At 43.0% G+C, this 23,738-nt stretch overlaps 1 protein-coding gene across 5 annotated transcripts in view; it reads right to left on the reverse strand.

Moving 5' to 3' along the window:
- DOP1A (DOP1 leucine zipper like protein A) overlaps positions 1 to 23,738 on the reverse strand; it is a 72,095-nt gene that overhangs the window by 1,391 nt on the left and 46,966 nt on the right. For all 5 annotated transcript variants that reach the window (XM_048495309.1, XM_048495327.1, XM_048495301.1 and 2 more), the window contains 18 exons: positions 22,767 to 23,026; positions 19,563 to 21,570; positions 19,357 to 19,468; positions 17,098 to 17,280; positions 16,298 to 16,423; positions 14,300 to 14,434; positions 13,231 to 13,286; positions 12,760 to 12,864; positions 11,876 to 11,942; positions 10,758 to 10,902; positions 8,323 to 8,402; positions 6,790 to 6,899; positions 6,192 to 6,341; positions 5,285 to 5,346; positions 4,688 to 4,840; positions 3,270 to 3,406; positions 2,225 to 2,280; positions 377 to 541 (listed from right to left, as the gene is read on the reverse strand). In XM_048495309.1, the coding sequence (XP_048351266.1) occupies positions 377 to 541; positions 2,225 to 2,280; positions 3,270 to 3,406; positions 4,688 to 4,840; positions 5,285 to 5,346; positions 6,192 to 6,341; positions 6,790 to 6,899; positions 8,323 to 8,402; positions 10,758 to 10,902; positions 11,876 to 11,942; positions 12,760 to 12,864; positions 13,231 to 13,286; positions 14,300 to 14,434; positions 16,298 to 16,423; positions 17,098 to 17,280; positions 19,357 to 19,468; positions 19,563 to 21,570; positions 22,767 to 23,026 (4,110 nt within the window). The remainder of the gene's footprint in view (positions 1 to 376; positions 542 to 2,224; positions 2,281 to 3,269; positions 3,407 to 4,687; positions 4,841 to 5,284; positions 5,347 to 6,191; positions 6,342 to 6,789; positions 6,900 to 8,322; positions 8,403 to 10,757; positions 10,903 to 11,875; positions 11,943 to 12,759; positions 12,865 to 13,230; positions 13,287 to 14,299; positions 14,435 to 16,297; positions 16,424 to 17,097; positions 17,281 to 19,356; positions 19,469 to 19,562; positions 21,571 to 22,766; positions 23,027 to 23,738) is intronic.

Consider the following 23,738-nt stretch of genomic DNA (forward strand, 5'->3'; position numbering starts at 1 on the left):
GTATGTCTCTAACATGCAGATAATAAAATGCTCAATAATTAATCTGCAACAGCCAAAACCTAGGAAAGTTTGTGGCCTAGTAAACTAAATATTTTTATTTATTTATTTATTTTTTCGATTTATAAACCGCCTCACTTGAGCAACTCTGCACTCTCTCCTGTTTCCTGTCACAATACGCTTGTTATTTCTATTTTGCTATGCAACAGCCAGATGAGGGTGGGGGCTGTGCCTCCATGTTGCTAGAATACCCACAGAGATCCCCCCCACCCCCCGGCCACCAAAGAACAGCATCACAGCAAATATGGCAGTGCTATTACAATGAAGGGTATCTACAGCATATTTAGCTAGAACACTTTAGCTAGAACAAATTACTTACATCTGAAACTGAGGAAGATGTTCCGAGGGCAATGCCAGGGCTAAATCCAGAAATTTACAAGCTGATAAATAAAGGTTTAACCACCTCTGGCTATTATAGGATGTTGAGAATCCGTTGCCTCCTGTGTACGTGGTTTCCAGACCAGCCACAGATGGGCCTGAAGTTCTACAATTAGAATTTGCAGGTTATTCTTACAGATAGATCATTTTATTTTTACCGACTTAACAGTCAGACCCACACTTCATGAATCAATGCAGAACTGCTTGGAGAAGTTTTCTTCTTCTGTAAAACTATCTATGCATAATGAAGTATTTTACACTATCCTCCTAAGCATTCTGCAGAAGTACTTAACATTAGTAAATCTCTAGTAACTCTAGAATTCTGGGTAGTTTTGCTTGAACAGGACTGGCAAATTTAGATCACCTGCTTGGCATCCTCTTTCCTCTCAGACCCACAACATCTCAGCACATCCCACATGGTCTATTCCTGTTGTGACAGATCTAAGCAGCATGCAGAGGCAGAAGAGCCTGAATGTAAAGTTTAATCCCTCACTGCGTCTGAGTGTACAAGTGGGCAGAGGAGTCAGAGCTTTAGACAAGATTTGAGGGAGGCAAAGTATGAGTTCCAGAGAGCACAGATGTGTTCAGTGTCTGTGAAAGATGTATAGTGTCGGTGGAAAGATGGTACTGGGGAAAGAGGGATCCCACTCTAGCCAAGGAAGGCAATTTACTTCTTGGGAGAGAAGAATTCCTAGCCTAGGATCTAAGAGTACAGATAATTCATCTTTTGGACAGATTGGGTGGAATTGAGAGAACTGACTTCAAGAAGAGTTTGTGTCAGAAAGGAACCATTTCTAGTCAGAAGGGGAATTTACACTGTGTGCAGGAGAAAAATTCTTGTCCCTAGAAGGATTGACTTCAAACACAGTGAGGCAGTACTGGAGTTTGAGGAGTCTGAAGGGAAAGTGAGTTAGGAGAAATAATCATTTCTGAAGTTTATAAGCACTAGAGTTAACACATGAAGCTATAGGTGTTAGCTTGAGTATAATCTGCGAAACAGCTTGAAAGTCAATCATATTTCAAAAGCATCAGTGGGGGCAGTGGCGTACCGCTAATGGGGACATGGGATATCCCATTTCCCCAGGTGCACGCCATTTCGTCATGTAATGAAACAGCGTGCATTGCGGGTCCCCCCGCCACTGAGCCCTCCCCCAGCCTCCCTGCAGGCTGGCTTCTGCCTTCCCTAGGCCCTGCAAGGAGAAGCCAGCCTGCAAGGAGGCGGGGGGGGGGGAGGCTCAGCGGTGTGGCACTCGCCTGGGCCACCAACTGCTACGCCACCCCCCAGCCTCCCCGAAGGTTGGGTTTGGGCAGGAGCCGGTCTGCAGGGATGCTGGGGGTGGGCCGCATCTGCCTGGGCCGCCTGCAGCAGTGCCCCGCCCTCCCAGCCACCCTGCAGGTTGGTTCCTGCCTGAAGCCAACCTGCAGGAGGACGGGGTGCTGATGCAGGTGCCTTAGGCAGGCACTGCAGCTCAGGCCACTCCAGGAGCCAGCCTGCCACTGCAAAGCCCGTCGCAGTCACCCTCCGAGCCCCGCCCTCCGCTGGCCTCCCTACTGGCTCCCGTAAGTGGGGCATGGGGGCGGGGGTGGGGAGTTGGGAACGGAGCACTGGGAGGCGGTCATGCCCCGGTGCCATTTAGGCCTGGTAAGCCACTGAGTGGGGACATACAGGAGTGCAGGAAAGTAATATTGAGAGCTGCAGAGGTAAACAGCCTCAGAGAAAAGGAATCTGTACCTCAAGCCAGCAGCTACTGGACAAATATGTGAACAAGTAAATGAAAATTGTCTTTACCTGGAGATATCTTCATCAGCTGTGAGTTCCTGTTCCATCAGTAAAAATACCTGAACCTGAAGGTGAAAGCATTATATTAAAAAAAATATTGTTCAAAAATGGGTCTAATTGTCAATCCTTATTTTGTTCCCAAGGGGAAAGGGAATACAGCTAAAGCCAGTCTATTGAAAATTCACTTTTCCATCAATGTCTACTTTGGTAGAGCAGGAAAGAACTGAGGGGGCCACCTAGTGGTTCATCAGGATCCAGGGCAGGTATCCACGTCTAGGTTAAGGCCTTCACTTAGGAATACCCAGAGATGTTTGTTAGACATGGCTACAATATCTGCTGTCCTAGTTACTGTGAAGTGTTTATTACTCAGCAAAGATATCTGCCAACTACCTCAACCCATCTCCCTATCTCATGAAGGCAAGTGGAGCAGTAGTGGTGTAGTGGCTAAGAGCAGGTGCACTCTGATCTGGAGGAACCCGGTTTGATTCCCAGCTCTGCCGCTTGAGTTGTGGAGGCTTATCTGGGGAATTCAGATTAGCCTGTACACTCCCACACATGCCAGCTGGGTGACCTTGGGCTAGTCACAGCTTTTCAGAGCTCTCTCAGCCCCACCTACCTCACAGGGTGTTTGTTGTGAGGGGGGAAGGGCAAGGAGATTGTAAGCCCCTTTGAGTCTCCTATAAGAGAGAAAGGGGGGATATAAATCCAAACTCTTTTTCTTCTTGGATACAAAAGGAAAGACCCCAATATAAAGCCCACATCCAAATTTTATTTGACACAAACAGTGACTGGGGCTACTTTGAGACATCTGCATGAACCACCTCTCTTTCTCCAGCCTTCTTCATGCAATCAGTGAATTTTCATACAGTTTTGGGAACTCATAACTGACAGAATGCTCATGACGACTTGTACAAGAAGGTGTTTTGTGATGCTGTGACTGGCCCTAATAAAATTATCATGACATTTCCGTTTTTTTGTAATTTGACGATAGACTTGGTTGCATGCAATTGCCATTTCTAAGTGTTCAGAATCATGCATGTAGATGGCCACTCACCAATTCTGTGATCATGGTTGGCCAAAGTGAGGTAAGATGCTGTGGAGACATTCTTAAAAGTAAGACTCTGAAAAACAGGAACACTTGGGAGTGAAGAGTGGGCACCTGTGGCAAGCGGAGGCTTTCTACCAGCCTTTCTGAAACAGAAAGTCAAGAGGGAGCTCTCAGTCAAAAGCACTTCTCATGAGTGTGGCATCTCCCACACAGCATTTGTTTAAAGAGGAAGATTCCCAGAGACTTACATATGAAACATCAGAATAATAAGATGCCAGAAGTTAATGGATGTTTGATTTTTAAGGGCAAAATTGAATAGCAAATGGCTATTTACCACATCAGTGTATTAAAAGAATTACTTTCAAAGACAGTAAATTCTGGGGAACCTCCCTCTTTCTCCTTCCAAACAACAGATGGGTCAGATACAGAATTAACACATACATAGCAAGTTGTAAAAAGGAATGAGCTACCCAGCTTCACAAAATAAAGTCCAATAACTTGCAAAAAAACCCCCAAAACCCAGCTGAATGAATCTGCCTGGTGCAGTGGAAAACTTGCCATTCTATGCCCCTCCCCAATTTTCCTCTGGTCTATTACACTGATATGGGCACCTCCTAATTATTGAAACCCACAGGACAGGCCTGAGTTAAAGGAACCAGTGCAATTAGAAAAGCACGTCTTACAATTACTGCATCTTGATGGTTGTCCTTGTTAACAGTCCTAATGGACCCTTGCTGCTATTTGTCAAACATGCCATGCCCACCCCCCAGACAAGATTGGGCATGAGAAAGACAGGGGCTAGTGTTTTCCTCAAGAGGAAATCTTCAATTTCTGAAGCAGCACAGTTCCAGAGGCCCTTGCAAGCTGTAGTAGAGTAGCTTTTAGGAGGTGAGTCAGTCAGTCTTTAGTTTTGATCTATTCAATGGTCTCATCCAGACTGGACTACTGCAATTACGAAGGACTATTCTTGAAACCATTTTGAAAACTGCAAGTGGTCCAGAATGCAGCTACCAGGCTGTTGACTGAAATAATGTGGTCAGCATATATGACCCCAATTTTGCAACAGCTGTGCTGGATACCAGTTAGTTTCCAAATCCAATTCAAGGTATTGGCGTTAACTTTTAAAGCCCTCCACGTGTATAGACAAGTTACATATGTTTACTTGTTTTAAAGACTTATACCCCTATCTCCAGATGTTGCACTAGGATTTCTAGTAAGCAATCCATAGCATGGATCAAGGGATAAAACTATAGCAGTCAGAGTTATTACCAAGACAACAGCAGGAAATGCTGTCTTCTTTCTTTTGCTGATCATATATGGATCTAACAGACAAACACCCGAATTCACCTCTAGTGGGCTCATACATAATTCTGTGCCATGCAGTGCAAAGTTTGCTCTGTTGCAGTGATCAAGTCCTTACTTACCTTGTATATCTGGCAGATACTTCTGGTATTGATCCACTTCGCTGCTAAAAATGGCAAAGGCCAGCCTCTTGAGGAGCATGGCTCGCTGTTCCAACTCCACGTCTCGATTTGCAAACAGGTTGAGTGAGCTGCTCTGAGCTACGGCCACACGTGCTAGAAGGAGCAATCATGCAATAATGAACTTTTTTAAGTGAAGAGAGGTTTCTTGAACAAGAGTACTTTTCAGGCAGTTTTATTAAAGAGAATCCTACCATTTCAGTCACTTAAGTACAAGCTTTCCTCCCCTGCAAAGTATCTTCCTCTCGAAGAAGGCACCTTTCCTTTGGAGAAAGACATCTCACATTGGAGGAGGACTCAGTACTTAACTGAACAGAGGGGAGGATCAAGCACTTAGTCAGTGGCCAGGTTCTATCATCACTGAATGCATGTAAATCCAATATATGTACATTACAATGACTGTACAAGAATCAATTAGTTTAATAACTTTTAACAGTTGAATGCATTTGCCGGTTCTTCTGGAGAATCCACCCTGATTTTTTTTAAAAAATGCATGTAACATTTTAAGGTAAAAGTCATAAAGTAAAAGTCAGCACTCACTCATCAAATCCCTAAATGTGGTTTTGTCATGCGTCATCAGATTATCCATAATTGCTCTCCAACTGAAAGGGAACGAAGAAATCGCTGTCATAAGAAAAGCACGCCGTTTGAGCTATCATTTAACCTAAATTATTTTTCACGAGCCAAGTCACCTTTAGATTGCAGCCTGAACTAACATCACAGAGAGCCAAAGTTGCAAATGGCAGCTGCTGAGGTGTGCTTTGCCTTGTGCCAGAAAAAGCAACCACAATATGTATGCTGCTACTCTTTAAGAACTCAGTGACTACAGAAGCTGGGGGTGGAGCTTGGCAGGGCAAGGAAGAGAAAATGATGGCTTGGCTTAGTCACAGTCATTTGCCCTTTGTAGGAGCCACCCTGATTTTGGACTTGGTGGGTTAGATCCCATCTAAACCCCATGCATGGAAGTGTGACACGCCCCCCCCCTCCACTGCAGCCTGAAATGCCCCACCAAATGCTGCTCCTAGGTGATGAGGAACCTCCAGGAGCAGCCTGAGAAGAGAGCTGAAGGTCTGCCATGGCAGGGGGAAAATTACTTCCCTTCTTGCACGCATGAATCAATTCCTCATGACCCAATCTAGAATCCCACAACTACACCATCCAAACTACCAATCACCACCTAGAAGACAGGTGCGTGAAGGATGAGGAAGGACAAGTTTGACAAAGAGATTAGGCTATGAGAAGACAGATGGATGAAGGGCAGACTTTGGAGCGGTGGCTGAATCCAGAATAGGGGCAATGCTGCAGCCAGACGGTGGGATGAATCAATGGCAGCATCATGACGTTAAGACAGTGGAAGTTACTGAATTTTTAGATGAGATGTCATAGTAGAAACTGTCATCCTGTCTGCTAGGTACCAACAGCAAAGAAAAGTAACCAGAAACCTTACTGATTAACACAGGAGGCATCCATTTGAAAGAAGCTGGGGTCCATAAAAAGGTCAAACGCTTCCTTCTTCCATGCTCTCCTTGTGTATTGATAGCCACTCAGACTGCTCAAGAGCTGAACACAGGCTCGGTAACTGGGAGCATTGTGGGCACTGAAAAACAGAAACCAAACTTGAATTTTTTAAAAAATGAACTGTTACAATTCTTGCCCCCAAAAGCGGCAAAGATGGCAAGCTTCTGATGGCTGAGGGGTTAGGGGATGCATTTAGACTCTACTCTGCCTGGCATGTACCGTATCCATTTGAATATGTCTGTTAAAAGGTTTATGAGGCTCAGCAGGCGCTGAACATTTTTTACAACAAAGATTGTTGATGAGAAATTACACTAGTGTGGTGTAATGCCGGCGTGATGTAGTGGTTAAGAGCAGGTGGATTCCATTAGGACTGTTAACAAGGACAACCATCAAGATGCAGTAATTGTAAGACGTGCTTTTCTAATTGCACTGTTTCCTTTAACTCAGGCCTTTAACTTTGCAAACCGACCAGGCAGTATATTCTAAGTGAAGTAAGCTCTGCACCAAAGATGAAACATAGGGGGTACCTGTGATTACGAAGGTAAGGCACAACGTAGTGCATTATATTTACAAGGAGTGGAATAACTCTTTCCTTCTCATCACTGTAGAAAACCATATCCAAAAGATGTGCCAAAACCTGAAAAAGAACAAAAAAGAAAAAATCCTATATAAACTGAAGTGGCAGCCCAGGAATGTTATTTAAAGCATTTGCAAATATTTTAAAAGATCATATTTAAAAGTGCCCCAGATCTTACCTATGTTGAATAATGCTTAATTTCTAACTGACTCTTTCAAATATCTACCTCTTACCTAAAAGGAAAGACTGTTTTAATTTGACAAAGTCTAGGCCTATAACAGATGATGAGGATGATTCTGTTTATTTTCCTGTCAATGGCAGTCAACAACAGCTGCAAACCTTCTGAATGCACATGGCATTAGGTCTGATCTCCAGTGAAGCTGCTTTCAACATGTGTGATCCACTAACCATTTAAACCTTCCCACCACTTCATTAGTGGAAGACTCCGCCATTAGCAGAACAGAAACACTAAATCCTTTCCTAAACCTTTATCCGTAGTTCATTGTCCTTCAAATGGAGTTCATTGCCCTTCAAATGTAATGAGTGTCTTTGAAGAAAAATGAACTATAACAGTCTCCACTCAATAGTATTATTTCATGCAAGCCAAAGGAAATCCCCCCCAGCACTTAGTTTCCACATCTTTTTCAGGCATATACTCTCCATCTGTTTGAAGGGCTTACATTACAAGACCATCTCTCATCTCAGAGCAAGTCAAATCAAGGACTGTTTCCGCACAGCCAGAGGCAGCGGCTTCCCACCGGCATAAATGAAGCCGGTGGAGCATCGGGACTGTTCACATGGTCCCATGCGGCCAGTCCTGACACTGCTGCTGCCCGCAGGGGTGACTCCGCACTGAGCCGCCCAGGGTGTCTGCGAGGGACTCGCCTTGCCTTCCTCTGCAGCTCCAGGCAGCTGGAAAGACACGCCCACGCTGCCCTTTGACTCTCAGGGGTCAAAGGGCAGGGTGGGCATGTCTTTCCAGTCACCCGGAGCTGCAGAGGAAGGCAAGGTAAGTCCCTCGCAGATACTGGAGGGGCAAAAAGTGCCGGCCTCACGCTGGTGCGGTTTGTACCGCGCCGGCAGGAAGACGGCACTTTTAAAAAACCTCACGCAGGGAGCAAGGTTTAAAAGCAGCTTCTTCGCACCGCTTGGGCAGGCCCAGCATCGCAGCAGCGCCTGCTGTGCGAACAGCACCCCAGGGATGGTGTTTTAACTGTCCCTAGGGTGCTGTTTTCCGCCAGTGCGGAAACAGCCAAACAAAACGAAGAAGAGAAAAAGCAAAATCCATCAAGCAATGTATAAACTTCAGCAATGAATGTACGTATAGGTTAGGGCTCATCAGCAGGAGACAACTTTGGTTCTCAATACGCATTTGCTAACAAAACACTAAAGTAAAATAGGTATTGCTATATTATAACATATAAGGATACATAGAAAAATAAAGGATACCTTTGCGTTTCAAAGCTGCTTAAAGAAAGTTTACCTCAGAAAGAAGTGTTAGGGCATGAACACTGTACACAGAAGGAGTTATACTTGAGGTTTCCACAGCTGGAGACAACATATCTAAAAAAATGAAATTACAAAAAACGAAGAGGAAAAATATATCTAGAACTTGTATACTTTTAGACAACATCTGTTATGCCATATTTTAAAAACTGCACATTTCAAAAATTTGCAATGCATCAAATAAGCCAGCATTCAAGACCAAATTTTATCACAGATATCCAAATTCCTGCCATATTTAATCAACAGAACATTGCCTAATTCATCTCATCCATTTTTCATGTTTTCTCCAAACAGCTTAGAGTGGTACACAGATTTCTCCTCTCCTCCATTTGATTGTTAAAGCAACCCAGTGAAGCAGGTTAGGGTGAGTGTGTGAGTGACTGGCCCTAGTGTCACCCAGAGAGATTTGTGGAAGAGCGCAGAGTTGAACTTGGGTCTCCCCAATCCATGACACTACATATAAAAGCATGACAGTATTCGTATTTGATTATATAATGTATTATCCCACAGAATGTTAATCTGAAGCAAAAAACAACTCTAATGCCCCTTCCACACAGCAAATGTATAGCAGGTTGCAGTTGGGATAAAGTAACCAATTTTTCTGTTTTTGCGTTCACATGCATCCATGCAGGCTGCAATTGGAGCCCACAGAAACAATCCAGATTGCTGTTGCCCCTTTTTGCACAGGCACACATCTCTTTTTTTAATTTACCTCCCACCAATGCGTAGCTATGCAAGCATGCACAAATGAACCCACACAGCCATACTGATATCTCACAATACGAACATAAGAACATAAGAACAAGCCTGTTGGATCAGACCAGAGTCCATCTAGTCCAGCACTCTGCTACTCGCAGTGGCCCACCAGATGCCTTTGGGAGCTCACATGCAGGAGGTGAAAGCAATGGCCTTCTGCTGCTGCTGCTCCTGAGCACCTGGTCTGCTAAGGCATTTGCAATCTGAGATCAAAGAGGATCAAGATTGGTAGCCATAGATCGACTTCTCCTCCATAAATCTGTCCAAGCCCCTTTTAAAGCTATCCAGGTTAGTGGCCATCACCACCTCCTGTGGCAGTATATTCCAAACACCAATCACGTGTTGTGTGAAGAAATGTTCCCTTTTATTAGTCCTAATTCTTCCCCCCAGCATTTTCAATGGATGCCCCGTGGTTTTAGTATTGTGAGAAAGAGAGAAAAATTTCTCTCTGTCAACATTTTCTACCCCATGCATAATTTTATAGACTTCAATCATATCCCCCCTCAGACGTCTCCTCTCCAAACTAAAGAGTCTCAAACGCTGCAGCCTCTCCTCTACAAACATCTGCATAGCTAAGCAGATGTAAGCCGCGAAATTTAAAAAAAAGGAAAACAGAGGTGAATAAAGCGCTTACTGCCTGGTCATTCATTCGTGAGCGGCTGCAACCAAGGATTTTTTAAAAGACTTGCAAATAACGCAATTCTCAAAAAAACCCGGTTTGGGGAAAACAACACAGGGCAGACTTGTTTTAGGGGTGGGATCTGTGCAAAGTCCCCTCCCCCCCAAAAAGTCTTTTTTTGCCATTCTAAACCCATGCCTCTGGGCCTATGTGGAGTGGGCTTCAGATGAAGAGTGGTTTTTTACCAGCAATGTATATTTATAGCTCAGTTAAAACATACATAAAACCTTTATGGTGTTATCCATTGCCATAACAGTAACATACACAAAAGCATGTACAATATAAAAATGGTACATCATCATCACTGGATAAGCAAGTTCACAGTCCCACCTTTCCATAAACAGAAAGACAACACATTCGTTCAAATTTTCATAAATATAAATCACCTTTATAGTTAGTATAAAACCAACCAGGAATGTCAGAGAAACATAATTTGTCCATAGCCCCAACACTGTACACGTGGAACAGCTATATCAGAATTTTGAGAAGTCCTGCTAATCTGCTGCTGGACAAGGAAGGGAACTTTTTAGAGCTCACTTGGATATGAGATACACACAGAGCAGAAGAACAGCTGTTAATTTCTTAGGCTGCGAATACTCAAGAATAGCACCTACCTGTTAACAACATGCATGCACTAAGGAGAAGAGGTTCAAGTCTCGTCATCTCCCTCCTGGCTAGAGTTCTAGATGCAGTAAGCATTCAAAAGTGTTATCTTTCACTCAGAGTCTGAAGAGGCACATCCCTAACTACAACTTTATTCTTCTTGTTGGATCATGCCTCAGTGAAAAATGGGACCAGATGCGGAATCAGGGAGGAAAATGGAGCATGCAGGATCCATTTGACATCCGATTAGGGATCTGCACTCAAACATGTACAGCTTTAGCTGAACTGTTGAAGTAAAGTTAAATAAGAGGATTCCTACTAAACAGCAAAAATCAAGCAAAATATTTTTAATGCTGGATGGAGGGGGAAGTCACCTTCAACATCGGACTCCAAATTGTTTCCATCAACCATTATCTTGGGGGAAGGCTTAACTTCTAAATTTCGCCTTAGCCATGTTGTCTGTTCCAAGGATGATCCAGCAATTGCCCCAATGGCATCCACTATCTTGTGGGTTACATCCTGATGGAAGAAAACACCATAAATCACGCAAAGATCCAAGCTTAAAAGAGAAGTGGAAATTGTTTTTTTTTCCTTGCAATATCTGCTGAAAAAATTTCTACGAGCACAATGAATCACATGAGCAAAGGCACTGAATGGACTGTTGCAAAGGTGTTGTATTGCAGTGAATCAGCAGAGTAAACAATAGGGCAGAGATGTGAGTGAGCTGATTTGTAGAACTTCACGAAATAAAGAAATAAAGTTACACTAAATATTAGAACAGCCAACTCTATGCAAGTGCTCATTCTATCTGTGTCTATTTCTCTTCTTTTTCTGGAAGAAGAAACAGAGAGCTCTTTCCAGAAGCTCATGTGATTTTAGTCATGTGACTTCAATAGTTAATTCCCGCTTGAGTAAATGAAGCAGGCACTTGTAACATACTCGCAAAAAGTTAGTGGTATTCGAAATCCTTCCAAATGGATACAGTAAAGCGATGGATGAAAAGATGTGAATCCTAACTAGGGAGAAAAGGAGTGAGGATGAGGCTCTAAGGGAGAGTCTGTCCCTCCTCCTTGAAACAGCAGCAACAGAGGAAGGGACGGGTGAGAATATCCCTCCGGCATAACTGGTTATCTTTTCTGGAATATCGTCTAATTTACAATGAATCACACTAGTGCTTGATTAGCATTAACCCACCCACCCCCAATTTCTCTTAACAAACCACAGATTCTGTGTATAAGAGTTTCCATAGCAGAAACAATATTGCTCAACACAACATGACAGCCAGGTTAGTGATTTCAATTTTTAAAAGAGAGCATAACTGAGTCCTTTGGGGGAGGGCGGTATATAAATCCAACATTAAGTAAGTAAGTAAGTAAGTAAGTAAGTAAGTAAGTAAGTAAGTAAGTAAGTAAGTAAGTAAGAAAGAAAGAAAGAAAGAAAGAAAGAAAGAAAGAAAGAAAGAAAGAAAGAAAGAAAGAATATAATTTCTTACCTGAAGATCTCTTTGGTCTTTCTTATTATCCAGAGTAGGGTTTTTCATGATAAATTCATTTAAAACACTTTAAAAAAAGGAAACTTTTATATAATATGTTGCACAAAAAAGGAAAGCAGTCACAAAGATTGAAAAGGGGATCACAAATACACCTAAAAATTACTATAGGCATGTCAGAATTTGTCTAATTCCCTGTTTTGACTGACACTTCTCATGTTCTATTGCAGGATACTCTATTGGGTTAGTCCAACTTTGGGAATGGTGTAGGGACATCTCTCCAAAGAAATGGTCTATATTTAGTTTTTGGACCCCTTTCCATGTACTTACTGATTTAAGAACTGATGATACTTAAATGCAGTAAGAAAAGTTAACTCAAAATCAGTTTGAAATACCATGGCTAATATATATATATAACTAATGTTCAGACTACTCCCAAAACATACTGTTCATTGGGGAAAAGAATCATCCAGCGAAGATACCACCATAAATACTCATATTTAACATTGAAATGCAAAAAGGCCACAAATAAGGCCAAGCTAAGTACTTTTACATCTTGAATTTCAATGGGAGACATTTAAGACATCTGTGATTTCAGTTTCTGAGAACAGATGATTAAGGAATATCAAAAGCTTTCAAAATGTGAAGTGGTACAGCCAGAAATCCACTTTTCTTCCAATATCATGAGCATTACTTTCTCATAAGAGTATTTCAAGATGGACTGGGTCACATCCTACAAATCCCCTGGAAGTACAGGTGTCTGCCATTTGCAGAAGGCTCCACCACTTGTGGAACTAATTCACAGGATCTATCACACCATTTCCCATATAACGTTCAGCTGTGATTCCAAGGAATGCAGGGCTATGCAAATAGAATGGCTCACCTACCCAAGTATAAGGAATTGTCCTGGAGCTGGAAGGCCGAGTTGAATGGAATCCTTGAGAAGAAGCAGAAGCGAGGCCCAACTGTCTACTATGTTGGACACGGGGATCCTGCAAGAAAACAGAGGGTCATAAAAGGACATCTGACACACATCACAGAAGCCTGCCATTATAGCACTTTTTCATCTTGAGGAGCTGTCAAACAAACAGTATAACATCAGATTAGCAAATTTATGTTTTAACACTTAATGTCCCAACATATGGAATTTATGCCATGGAAAAAATCCTGCTGAGTTCCAAGCTACCATGAAAGTCTAATTTAATTGTTGAAAGTGAGTTTTCAACATCTAGAATTAGATTTCAGCTCCTCCTCCCTGCTGGACATGGTGTACAAAGCTGCTCAGCTTCATTAATTTTGTATTGGATTTAGTGACACTGAAGGAGATTTTAAAAATATTCAGAACCTCACTGCCTTACCTCTGAATGTATGCAAAGAAAAACTGCAACATGCAGACTTCCAGTGAGAGATGCTTCTGGAAATATTTAAAGGAAAAGACAAATATTAAACACCAAAGATGAGCACCAATTCAGGAAACAAAATAATAATATATATAACTATTGAAATTGGATAGATTACTTGACAGGAGCCGCGTGGTGTAGTGGTTAAGTGCTTGCACTGCCACTCACACGGTCAGGAGTTCGAGCCCCCTGTGGGTCAGATATCCTGGTAGCTGGTCAACTCAGCCATCCATCCATTCCTTGGTTGGTAAATGAGTACCTAGCTCATAGCTAGGGGGTAAAGAATAGCCGGGGAAAGCAATGGCAAACTACCTCACAAAAATGGCTTGACTATGAAATCACTGCTTGCTGTGGTACCCCAGGGTCGGACACAACTGAAGGGGAAACTTTAACTTTACCTTTGTAGTCACGAGTCATGCTTATCTTTCAGGGTTTTAATGAAATATTTGAACTTAGTCTGTGCCTTGAGGTGAAGGCTGAATAGCCAAGTACAAAAAGTTACAGGAGCTACTCTTGCAATTAAATCCATTTACAGAAAGGTTGCTGTTATTCTTGGCATTTTCTGAAAACAGGGCAGAATAAAGTCCCCCCTCGCCCTGCAATAGCAACCAATAGAAAGGCTGTTTTATTGGACACAGTATAAATCAATTAAATAAGTAATATTTTAGAGTCCTTAAATTCAGAGCTACCAAAAATATCATTGCACTTCAACAAGCTTTCCAGTTTCACTTTTGGACAGCCACAATTGGCTCCTCAGTGTAAACATGAGGAATCAACATGGATTGATGGATTTTAAATCATCCAAGTAATAGAAATCCTATACTACAAACAGATAAGACAGAATTTAGTTCAGTTTACACCCCCAATGTACGTCACTCAGCTACACTAGATTAAATAAGTTATCCTAGACTTAAACAGAAGAAAGTTTTTACCAGTTTCCAGCACATCATGGCCTTCGTCCTCAAGAAAATTCTCTGAGAAATTAAATGATCGCTTCACACTCACAGCAATGCCACTGTTTCCATACCTTGTCCTTAGCAATTGCTGGTGGTTGTTTTAAAACTTCTTTCACTGTTTGCATAACGGTTTCAGTTCTCATAACACTGATTGAACGAACTAATTCTACCAGCAGGAGCTGTTCTTCACTGGCAGTAGGAATGACCTGGAAAATGACATCATACTATGCTTTTAGAGGCAACTCCTGCATTATCATCTGTCAGGAAACAAACCTCCCTCTGCTTTTGTGGCCTCTCTAAAACCATAGGCCTGTGCTGTTCATAACAGAAAAATGACAGTTTACCAAATTGAATGAATCCCTGGTGGGAGCCAAATAGTTCAACTTTAAACTGTGTTTACTGCCACCTTTTTGCTTGTGTCTATTACTCCATTCAGCTAAGAGCGAAGCTTTCCTCTGGGGCAAGAATATCTTTCTCCAGAGGAAGGCTCTACATTTAGCTGAGCACAGCAGTGAGATACAAGCCACTGCTGATATTTTCTGCAGCTTATGGATGCCTCGCAAAGATATCAGTAGCAATGTATTCAGCAACACAGATACCCTTTGCAAGGGCACAGTGAAAAGGCACCCACAGTTGGCTGAAACAGGCCACCCCTTAATCAAATTGACAACCCAGACCACAAGAGCATCCTGGGTAACCTTTGGGACTAGTCCAGTACAATTACTTTGCAAATCATCTCCTTGGCCCGTCAGCTGAATTATTTCAATAGACCACGGATTCTTTACTGCTGTCCTAGCTCCTAGACTCAATAGGTCACTTTCTGCTGATAAACAGCAAAAATGTCTGAGTGCGGACTTCTAGGAAGCTGTCCAAGCTATGTGTGCAAGTTTGTAGTATTTCTCTTTAAAAGGATTCTGCGTTCACCTCTGTAATTATGCAAAAGCTTCCAAAATGAAATTTCACAAGCTGCAGAAGCATAAAATGATCACTGAATTCACTGGTTGGGTGTCACTGGGAGGTGGGCAGGGAGTGGGAAAGACAGAGTTCATGAGAAAATTGGTCATCAGGAAAATCATTCAGTGGCTGCACCAAGCTTGGGAAAACTCGAACGCACTGCAAAAAACTCAGTCCACACAGATACAAAACTGGGTGTTGTTGGGGGATTTTTTTGCCTCACACATGCTGAGGCTGAAAAGAGATGAAATCTAATTACTTCAGGTAGCCATGCTGTCCAAATGTGGACACCTTCACTAACTGAGGCCTGTGTCTTTCTCAGGTATTGGGATTCTAAACCGGGATTAAACCACGGTTAAGATCTCAGTTACTAGTAAAGAAACAATCCTAGCATTGAGATTTAATGACTAAATGGGGAAGGGGGTTGGAGGGAGGGCTCGTGTAAGGCAGAATATTAACATCTCTCTCCCTTACTAGTTAGTGATGTCTATGCTGAGCCTCATTTAACATTATGCTGCAAACATGCATGTTCTCCAAACTGAATGGACTCAATCCAAAAAAGAATAATCAAGGACATGTTTCCTATTTCAATTATTTATTTATTTTATTTATTTATTGGGTTTATAGACAGCCCTCCCCCGGAGGGCTCAGGGCAGTGAACACATATAGATAGAGCACAATAACAATTTAAAACCACAATAACGCAAGACATACAGGAAGAAGGGCTCTCTAGGACTGACACTGGAAAATATAAAGGTATCGCATCCAGGCAATGCACTTTCCAGCAGCTGCCTGAATGAATTATTCCTTGTAAAGAGATTAAGAGTGAACAGTTTCTTCTCTGGTAGTTTCAGCATGTGGGGTACCTTGGAACGGGCAAAATATGATGGTGACCAGTCTACCAAGTCATTCACATAGATTCAAGTTATATCAGAGTTCCTAGAAGATCTACCCAAAGCAACTCGCTTGGATGAAAATCTCCCTGCTTTCTTGCTCAGAAGTACAAAACATCTGTTTTATTGGGCTCCAGAAACTACCAGTTTGCAAATCAATAATTTTAAGCACTTTTAACACTAAACTGAACAACACTCAAATGTCTGCCTTGTCTGACATACCTTGGTCCTTGCAGAATTTTTGTTCTGCCTCCTTTCATTCCATACAAATGCAATAGCTGCCATAAAATGAACACCATGATTCATCGAGATTGGGCCCAGTAATTCAAGGATTTGCTGTCTCAGGTTCTGAAACACATAAAAGAATATGTCTGTTTTCAGCACATGTAATGCATTTTGTTTCTGCTATTATGGTGACCTCCACAGGGTTTTCAAGGCAAGAGACATCTGGAGCTGGTTTGCGATTGCCTACCCCCATGTCACGACCCTGCTGTGTCCTGGAGATCTCCCATCAAAATGCTTCCCAGGGCTGAGGCTGAGTGTGTACAATTGGCCCAAGTTCACCACCCAGCCAACTTCCAAGGTGTGAGTGGGAATTTGAACCTGGGTTTCCTAGGTCCTAGTCCAACATCTTAACCACGACAACTGGGTCTCCACAGCATGTTGCTGGCCAGCAGAAAATGCTAGAAATGTCACTTTTTAAAAAGCCTTCCTGCCAACATACCACAGCATTTTCTAGGTGGTCATTCCTGAGAAACTAATTAATCTATTTTTGGTTTATTTAACGACATGACATGAAGTTCAGTCTAGAGCAGGGGTAGGGAACCTGCGGCTCTCCAGATGTTCAGGAACTACAATTCCCATCAGCCCCTACCAGCATGGCCAATTGGCCATGCTGACAGAGGCTGATGGGAATTGTAGCTCCTGAACATCTGGAGAGCCGCAGGTTCCCTACCCCTGGTCTAGAGAGTGATTTTATTTCTCTCTCACACACCCACACTATGATCTTCTGATATCCTAACCTTTGTTGATCCAAGATTAATAGTGGTGACAGAAGCCGCAGCGGCTGTAGTGGTTTTCTCTGAAGAATCTGCCTGGTGCAGGATGCTCCACAGAAGAGTCACAGACGACATGATCATATGAAGGATAGACAAGATGCCACTGCGTGCCTCAAACATGTGCTTCTGATCTACAGCAGCCAGGAGCTGGTGCAAGTAAAGAAGTAAAAATCAGTCTCTCATGTACTTACACAAATGATGGCTTGGTGTACATACAATACTTTCCAATCTCTCGACCAGGATGTAAAGACCCAAAATACCCTCTTAGGACTCACACATTCTAGCTCCCCCCGTGTTTAGAAGCTACAGCTCGCATTGTGTCTGCAGTCATCTGAATTTAAACCTTTAACTTCTTTTAGTCAACTACTGCTTCAAACCCTGGTTGAAAACTAATCATGATGCATGCTGTAATGGACTTGCCCCACCTTGAAGGGTTGGTGTGAAACAGTCCTGCTTATAGAGGCCTGGGTGACACTTAAAGTAATGCAGCGGGCCCCAATTTATATAGAAGCACAGTGATTGGTCGTTGGGAGGCACAGTTGCCCATGGCTAATGTTAGGGGGCAATGTGGTGCTGACAAGATAGACAGAGCAGAGCCTGTCAGAAGAGAAGGAGACAGCAGAACAGTCTTGTGTGTGCTGAAGTGAACAGCTTGGAGTTCTGCTCAGTACAGATCAGATCTGAACAGATCAGTTTGAGAACAGCTTGTGTTCAATTTGAGAGCAGATCTGAAGGGTGGAGTCTCTCAGTTCTGACTCTTGTGAAGAGGGATTCTGATCCAGCTCAAATTAGCTGACAGAATTCTGGTAACTCTCTTCAAAGCCGGAGGAAGCTTGTCAGCGAGGAGCCAAGGAAGGCCCTGGCTTTTTTGGTGCAGAGCCTGCAGGTGCCCGGTCAGAGGAGCTTGTCAGTGGGCAGCTGACTGGACCTAGGAGTCTGTCCAGCCCTGTACCATACCAGTCTGGAGAGGGCCCCAAGCCTCCCTAGGCAGAGAAGGTTTTGTGGTGTGTGTGAGTGAGTGAGAGTGAGGAGGCTGTGTAATGCCACCTGAAACTCCACAGGGCCAGGGATCACTGAGGTGTGTGTGAAACAGTGGAGTAGTGCAAGAATAAAAGGTCAAGGGGTGTGTCTGTGGAGAAAAGTATAGAAATCATATTAAAGCTAATTAGTTTATTGAAAGACACCTGCGTGTGTCTGTGCGTGTTAAGTCTGAAGAACCATCAAATATCAAAAGCTTATTTGAAGGTTATTTCTGAGCCAGTTAAAGGAGATTCTTTTATTTCAAAAATAAACTTTTATTAATTTTGTTCAAATTCCCTCGTGCCAGTACATGTCTGTGAGTGTGTGATTGATAACGTAGGTGACTGACTAGAAACCCCAGCCATCGTGAGTTCCCTCCAAAATTATTAATTAAGGGACCCTTAGGAACTTCCCCTCAAACAAGAGTGACTGGGAGGTGGGAATCCTTGAAAATACTGGTGGCTAGAAGCAGTGTGGGGTTTTCTAGATCTCCTTAAGTAAATGGCGGCAGCGAAAGTAAAATAAAGGAGAGTTCCTGAAAAACAACAACCAGGAATCCCTTTTCTCTGGCCAATCAGCTATACTTGGTGGCCAGTGGCGTGGTGTACCCGCCACACAAGCCAATTTGGGGGATTACAGCAAGTTTATTTCCATACACCAATCTTCTTTGTGATTGTGGAAGATAATAAATGCAAAAGTCTGCTTCATTAATATCATTTAGCGCTTGACTACCAACTTCAATAATAAATAGTAAAATGCAAAAGATTTATACAATCTAAAGAGAAACCAGGTTAAAATAAGATTAAGAGCTATTGGGAAAGCACTGTAATGAAACCTATTACAGAAACAAAATATTAGAAATGTATGTAATAAGTTCTGCATATATAGATGCTAACTTTACTAGTTGGTACTGTGTACTGTTATAATAAAGTCTTTAAAAATAATAAACAGAAGTATATCCAAAATTAACATAATTATAAACCAAAAATGGGGAAAACAACCCCAAATGACTGGTTTCAATAACAGTCTCCTGATCTGTCCTCATAATGAATCACAAATGCCATTATTTAATTTCAATATTTAAAAATATAATTGAGGTCTACATAGGAAGCAATGTCTTTCTTACCAGAAAAGCAAATAAATTTGGAAAAAACATCTTCCATACTTTGACAAGGACATGGGCAAACCCATAAACATAGTTACCTGATGATACTGCGCAGTTGGATCAAGTAAGCAGTAGTGAATCACTGTTGTAATGCCTTCCAAAAGGGTCAGCACCATATCTGGCGGAGTAACTGATGCCATCCAAATGGGTCTAAAAGACAAACATCAAATGGGTTACGATTTCCCAATAAATAAATGAAAGATTAAAAATTAAAACTGCCAGACAGAAGAAAAGAGAGACGTGCCTACTGTCAGACAATCCTGTTTCGTATTTGTACTGCTGAATCAAATTATCCAGATTCCTGCAAAGTTGGAGGGTCACAGAAACCACTACCCTTTGGAGGACTTTCCCCATGTAAGGCAGAGAAGCAGTGATGAGGCCGATCCACTGGGGGTGCATTTTACAGGCACAGGGCTGGTGTAGCGCCCTTATCACGGCACAGAGAAACATGCCTTGAGAGGTTATTGGTTGGGAGTGTAAATACTGAAGGGAAGTCATTGGCTGCTGGGGATTGATGTGCTCCAAGTCGGTTATGACAAAGTCATAGCCTGCTTCATTCTCCTCCGGCACAGTCATCACTCGATGCTCCAGAACAATTAGCCGCTGAAGGACTTTTAAGAGCTGTGACTGGAGGGTGCTGCCATTGTCAAATTCATCCTCAGAGAAGTTGATGAGGCTGTCTTCTGAGAACCCTTCCTCAATGGCCACTATGTTTCTACCAGCTCCTTTCTCACTATGCCACTTCTGGGCGCTAAAAATGGAGGACAGCAAACAGTGCAGAATCACTTTCTGAACTTTGCATTTGGACAGCATATCCGAAATGAAGCTCGGGAAGCCTTTCGTAGAACTTTCCACCACTTTTGCCAGCTCGGCAAAGAGGAGAGTCAAGATTTCAATGCTCATCATCTGCATGTTGCGGTTCCCAATCAGGTCTTGCGGGGAGACTTTTACGTGAGTTGGATAGTGGCTGCGCATGTAGTATAAACACAAAGAAATAAGGATCTCAATGTACATGGAGCTTCGAAAGTTATGGTTTGAGTCCACTGGGATGTAGCTGTAGAAGTCTTTGCCCATGACAGATATGCGATGCCTGGCCAGAAGGTTCTGAAGCAAGGACAGCTGGGGAGTATAGGCGTTGTTGATGCTGGTGGTAGAGATGGCGTTCACAAAAGCAGAAGGGTTAGTTTTCAAAATGGCTTTAATGGCAGAAAAAGCATAGAAAGTCCTTGAGGAGTCATACACCTGCAGGTATAACAACACATGCTGGTATAAAGGATGGATATTAAAATGGGGTGACTTTCGCAGACCCGGTGATCCTGCATCGCTCTCGATTTCCGAGATTTCTCCCTCCCCACAGCTGTACCAGTTTTCCAAGTCCAGGCCGTCACTGAAGAAAACGCTGCTTTGTTTAAGCTTCTCTGCTTGTGCTTTCTTCTTCTCTTCGTCCTTCCTTTTGGCTATTTTGACTTTGGGCTTCGCCCCTGGCTGCTTACCAGACTCTTTCACGATGGTTTCCTTCTCTGATACTTTCTCAGGCAATTTCCCTTTGAAGTTGAACTGGATGCTACTGTGACTTCTCTGCCTAGACTTTGCTTCTGCCGCTATGAAAGTCGAGTCACTGAGACTCTGCTGGCTAACTGAGATGCAAGGTGACGAATTGTTCCTGGAGATTTCATTGGAAGTGCTTTCAAGGCCTGCCTCGGTCGAGACAGACAACAACTGAGGGCTGTTATCGTTGAGAGAACTGGTCTGACCATCCTGAATATTTTGATCCTCAGATTTGTTCCCCTCCTCTGAGGGATCCAGTGGGCTTAATTTATCAGGCATGTCTTCTGAATACAGGTAATGCTCAACTGGTTCAGCATCTTCACCAAGTCCACTCACAACCTTGCATATCAAGTCGATGACCACCTGCTGTACAATCTCATCCGGTGACTCTCCTCCCATATGCTGAGAATCATCTGGTGGGGCCATGCCTTCTGTCTCCACATCATAGCTCAGGTTATCCCCAACAGATGACTGGGAACAGCCAGAATCTGAACTCTGCAGGATTTCTATTTGATGGTCAGGAAGGTCAAAATCAGATGATGCCATAGGAATGGTTTCACTGCTTGTACTTAGTAAGGAAATCCTGTCACTCAAAGGGTTGACTGTGAGACTGAAGTTCTCCATTTCATCCATGGTAAGTGGCTTTTCGTTGTTTTCTTTAACTGAAATACCTTGTTCTTGTCTTTCGGGCATGTGGACAAATGCTGAACACAGAAGATGGGAAAAAATGACAGATATGAATCTCTTCTTACTTGAACATGCTCCAACGAAAGATATTACCAACTTAAGCAATGCAACATCCCCTTCCTCCAAATCAGAGTATACTGATCCAGCTAAATTACATATTAACTGGAACCTGATTAAGAGACTCATCTGCCAACAGAAAAGCCTCTTGTGTCAGCAGAATGTTTATCAGGCAAAGGATGGTTCCCCAATCCAGTATGTTTCAACCCAGTATGAGACCCAATCCAATATGTTTCAAATGCAAGAGCTACTTGTGACAACTCATGAATGAATGGGAATGCCATGCTTACAAAGGGGTTCCATGTGCCCTAGAGTCTGATAATAATCTAAAATCAATAAAACGACAATGTATTGTCAAAGGATTTCACAGCCAGATTCAACGGGTTGTGGTGGGTTTTCCGGGCTGTGTGGTCTGGGACATCTTGTTCCTAACGTTTCGCCTGCATCTGCGGCTGGCATCTTCAGAGGTGTATCACAGAGGGAAGTCTGTTACACACTGTGTCCAGTGAGAAGGGAATGTTTTAGTGGGGTATATACTGTCCATGTCCCAGGGTGGGGAACCAATCAGTAAGTGTTTGGGTGGAACTTGATATGCAAAGGTGTGGTTGATAGTATTGTATTGCAGGTGGGGGTTTTCATTCCAGGGAGTGATTCACATTTGCATTCCCTGCATCAACAGCAGTATTGGTGAATGCAAATCCTGTGTTTGGGTGGAGTCCACTGTCCATGAACTTAGCATGCCCTTGGCCTTTGCTTCTGGTGTTTTAAAGTACGGTAGCCAAACTTTGTTAATTAAAAACACCAGAATCAAAGGCCAAGGGCATGCTAAGTTCATGGACAATAGACTCCACCCAAGCACAGAATTTGCATTCACCAATACTGCTGCTGGTACAGGGAATGCAAATGTGAATCACTCCCTGGAATGAAAAACCCCCACCTGCAATACAGCATTCTATTTTCCATCATATCGTTCCAGATTCTAGACAACTTCCTTTCAAGGCTAGAAACTGCAAGCATGACAATCACCCAAATGAAACATGTTTCTTATAAGGATAATTTTGTGACAAGTCTTCATTTGGGAGTATATTAAACTATTACAAAGGTCTGTGAGTTATCAAGTCAAAATGTGAACGAGTGTTCTAAACACAGCACTTACCTCCAGTACAGTTAAGTTTTTGCATAAACTGTTTCTCACTTTCATCTTCAAGGCAATGGGGAGATCTGTTCCAGCAGCACTCTGCTTGCACCCGCTGAACAGAAACACGCTGTGTTTTGGGATGCAGAAGGAGCAGCAGCAAAGGCTCCAGGACCCTGGCAATGTCGTGCCTTTGGAGCACTTGATTCAGCCAGGCTTGGCCCACTGTCCAGGTCGAGCTGTCTAAGCTGTTCAGGCTGTCAAGCATAATAAACAAGGACCTGAAGAGGAAAAACAAACATACTAGAATTTTAGCTCTGTAAGAACACAAAAGCAACAATCACTTTTACCTTTGTTTATTTAAAGCAACACGGGACAATTTCTTCCATTTGTAGGAGTTGCCAAACAACTCAGGGTTGACATGTTCCCCAGCAGTGATGTTCCAACCACGTCTAGTGAACACACGGATCCTACATCAAAAGAAGGGTCAAAAGGCCACTGGCAGCCAAGAGCAACTACAGTAAAGCCCTAGCCATTCTGCGGCCATTCTGCAGCCACACAGCTGAGGCTCTTTGGTGGCGGCAATGACCAGCACTAGCTCACCAACTGCCTTGTCCTCTGGGGCAACCAGTTTGCAGGCGGAGACAACAGCTGAGCCGACAGCCATTGCTGGTACTCCTGACTGGTACTGCAGTGCTGGCTTGTTTTCGGATAAGAGCCATTCTGCATGGCTTGTTCCATAGCCATCTTAAATTCCTTGCTCACCCTGGCTCACAATCAGCACGACGCACCGCTGTTTTCTGCTTTTGCACATTTACACAACAACACTTTCTTGAGCTTGACTCTGTAGCGAGTGTGATTTGTTTGTGATATTGTCAGTGTGCTGCCAGAGTGGCTTCAGCACTAAAATAGGACAACGTCTGCATGCACCATTACATCTTTCTTCCCAACTTTGTCACCCTGAATGCATGAAACAAGTTGGATGTGCTCATA

Source organism: Sphaerodactylus townsendi, linkage group LG01 (assembly GCF_021028975.2).
Source record: "Sphaerodactylus townsendi isolate TG3544 linkage group LG01, MPM_Stown_v2.3, whole genome shotgun sequence".
Classification (NCBI taxonomy): Eukaryota; Metazoa; Chordata; class Lepidosauria; order Squamata; family Sphaerodactylidae; genus Sphaerodactylus; species Sphaerodactylus townsendi.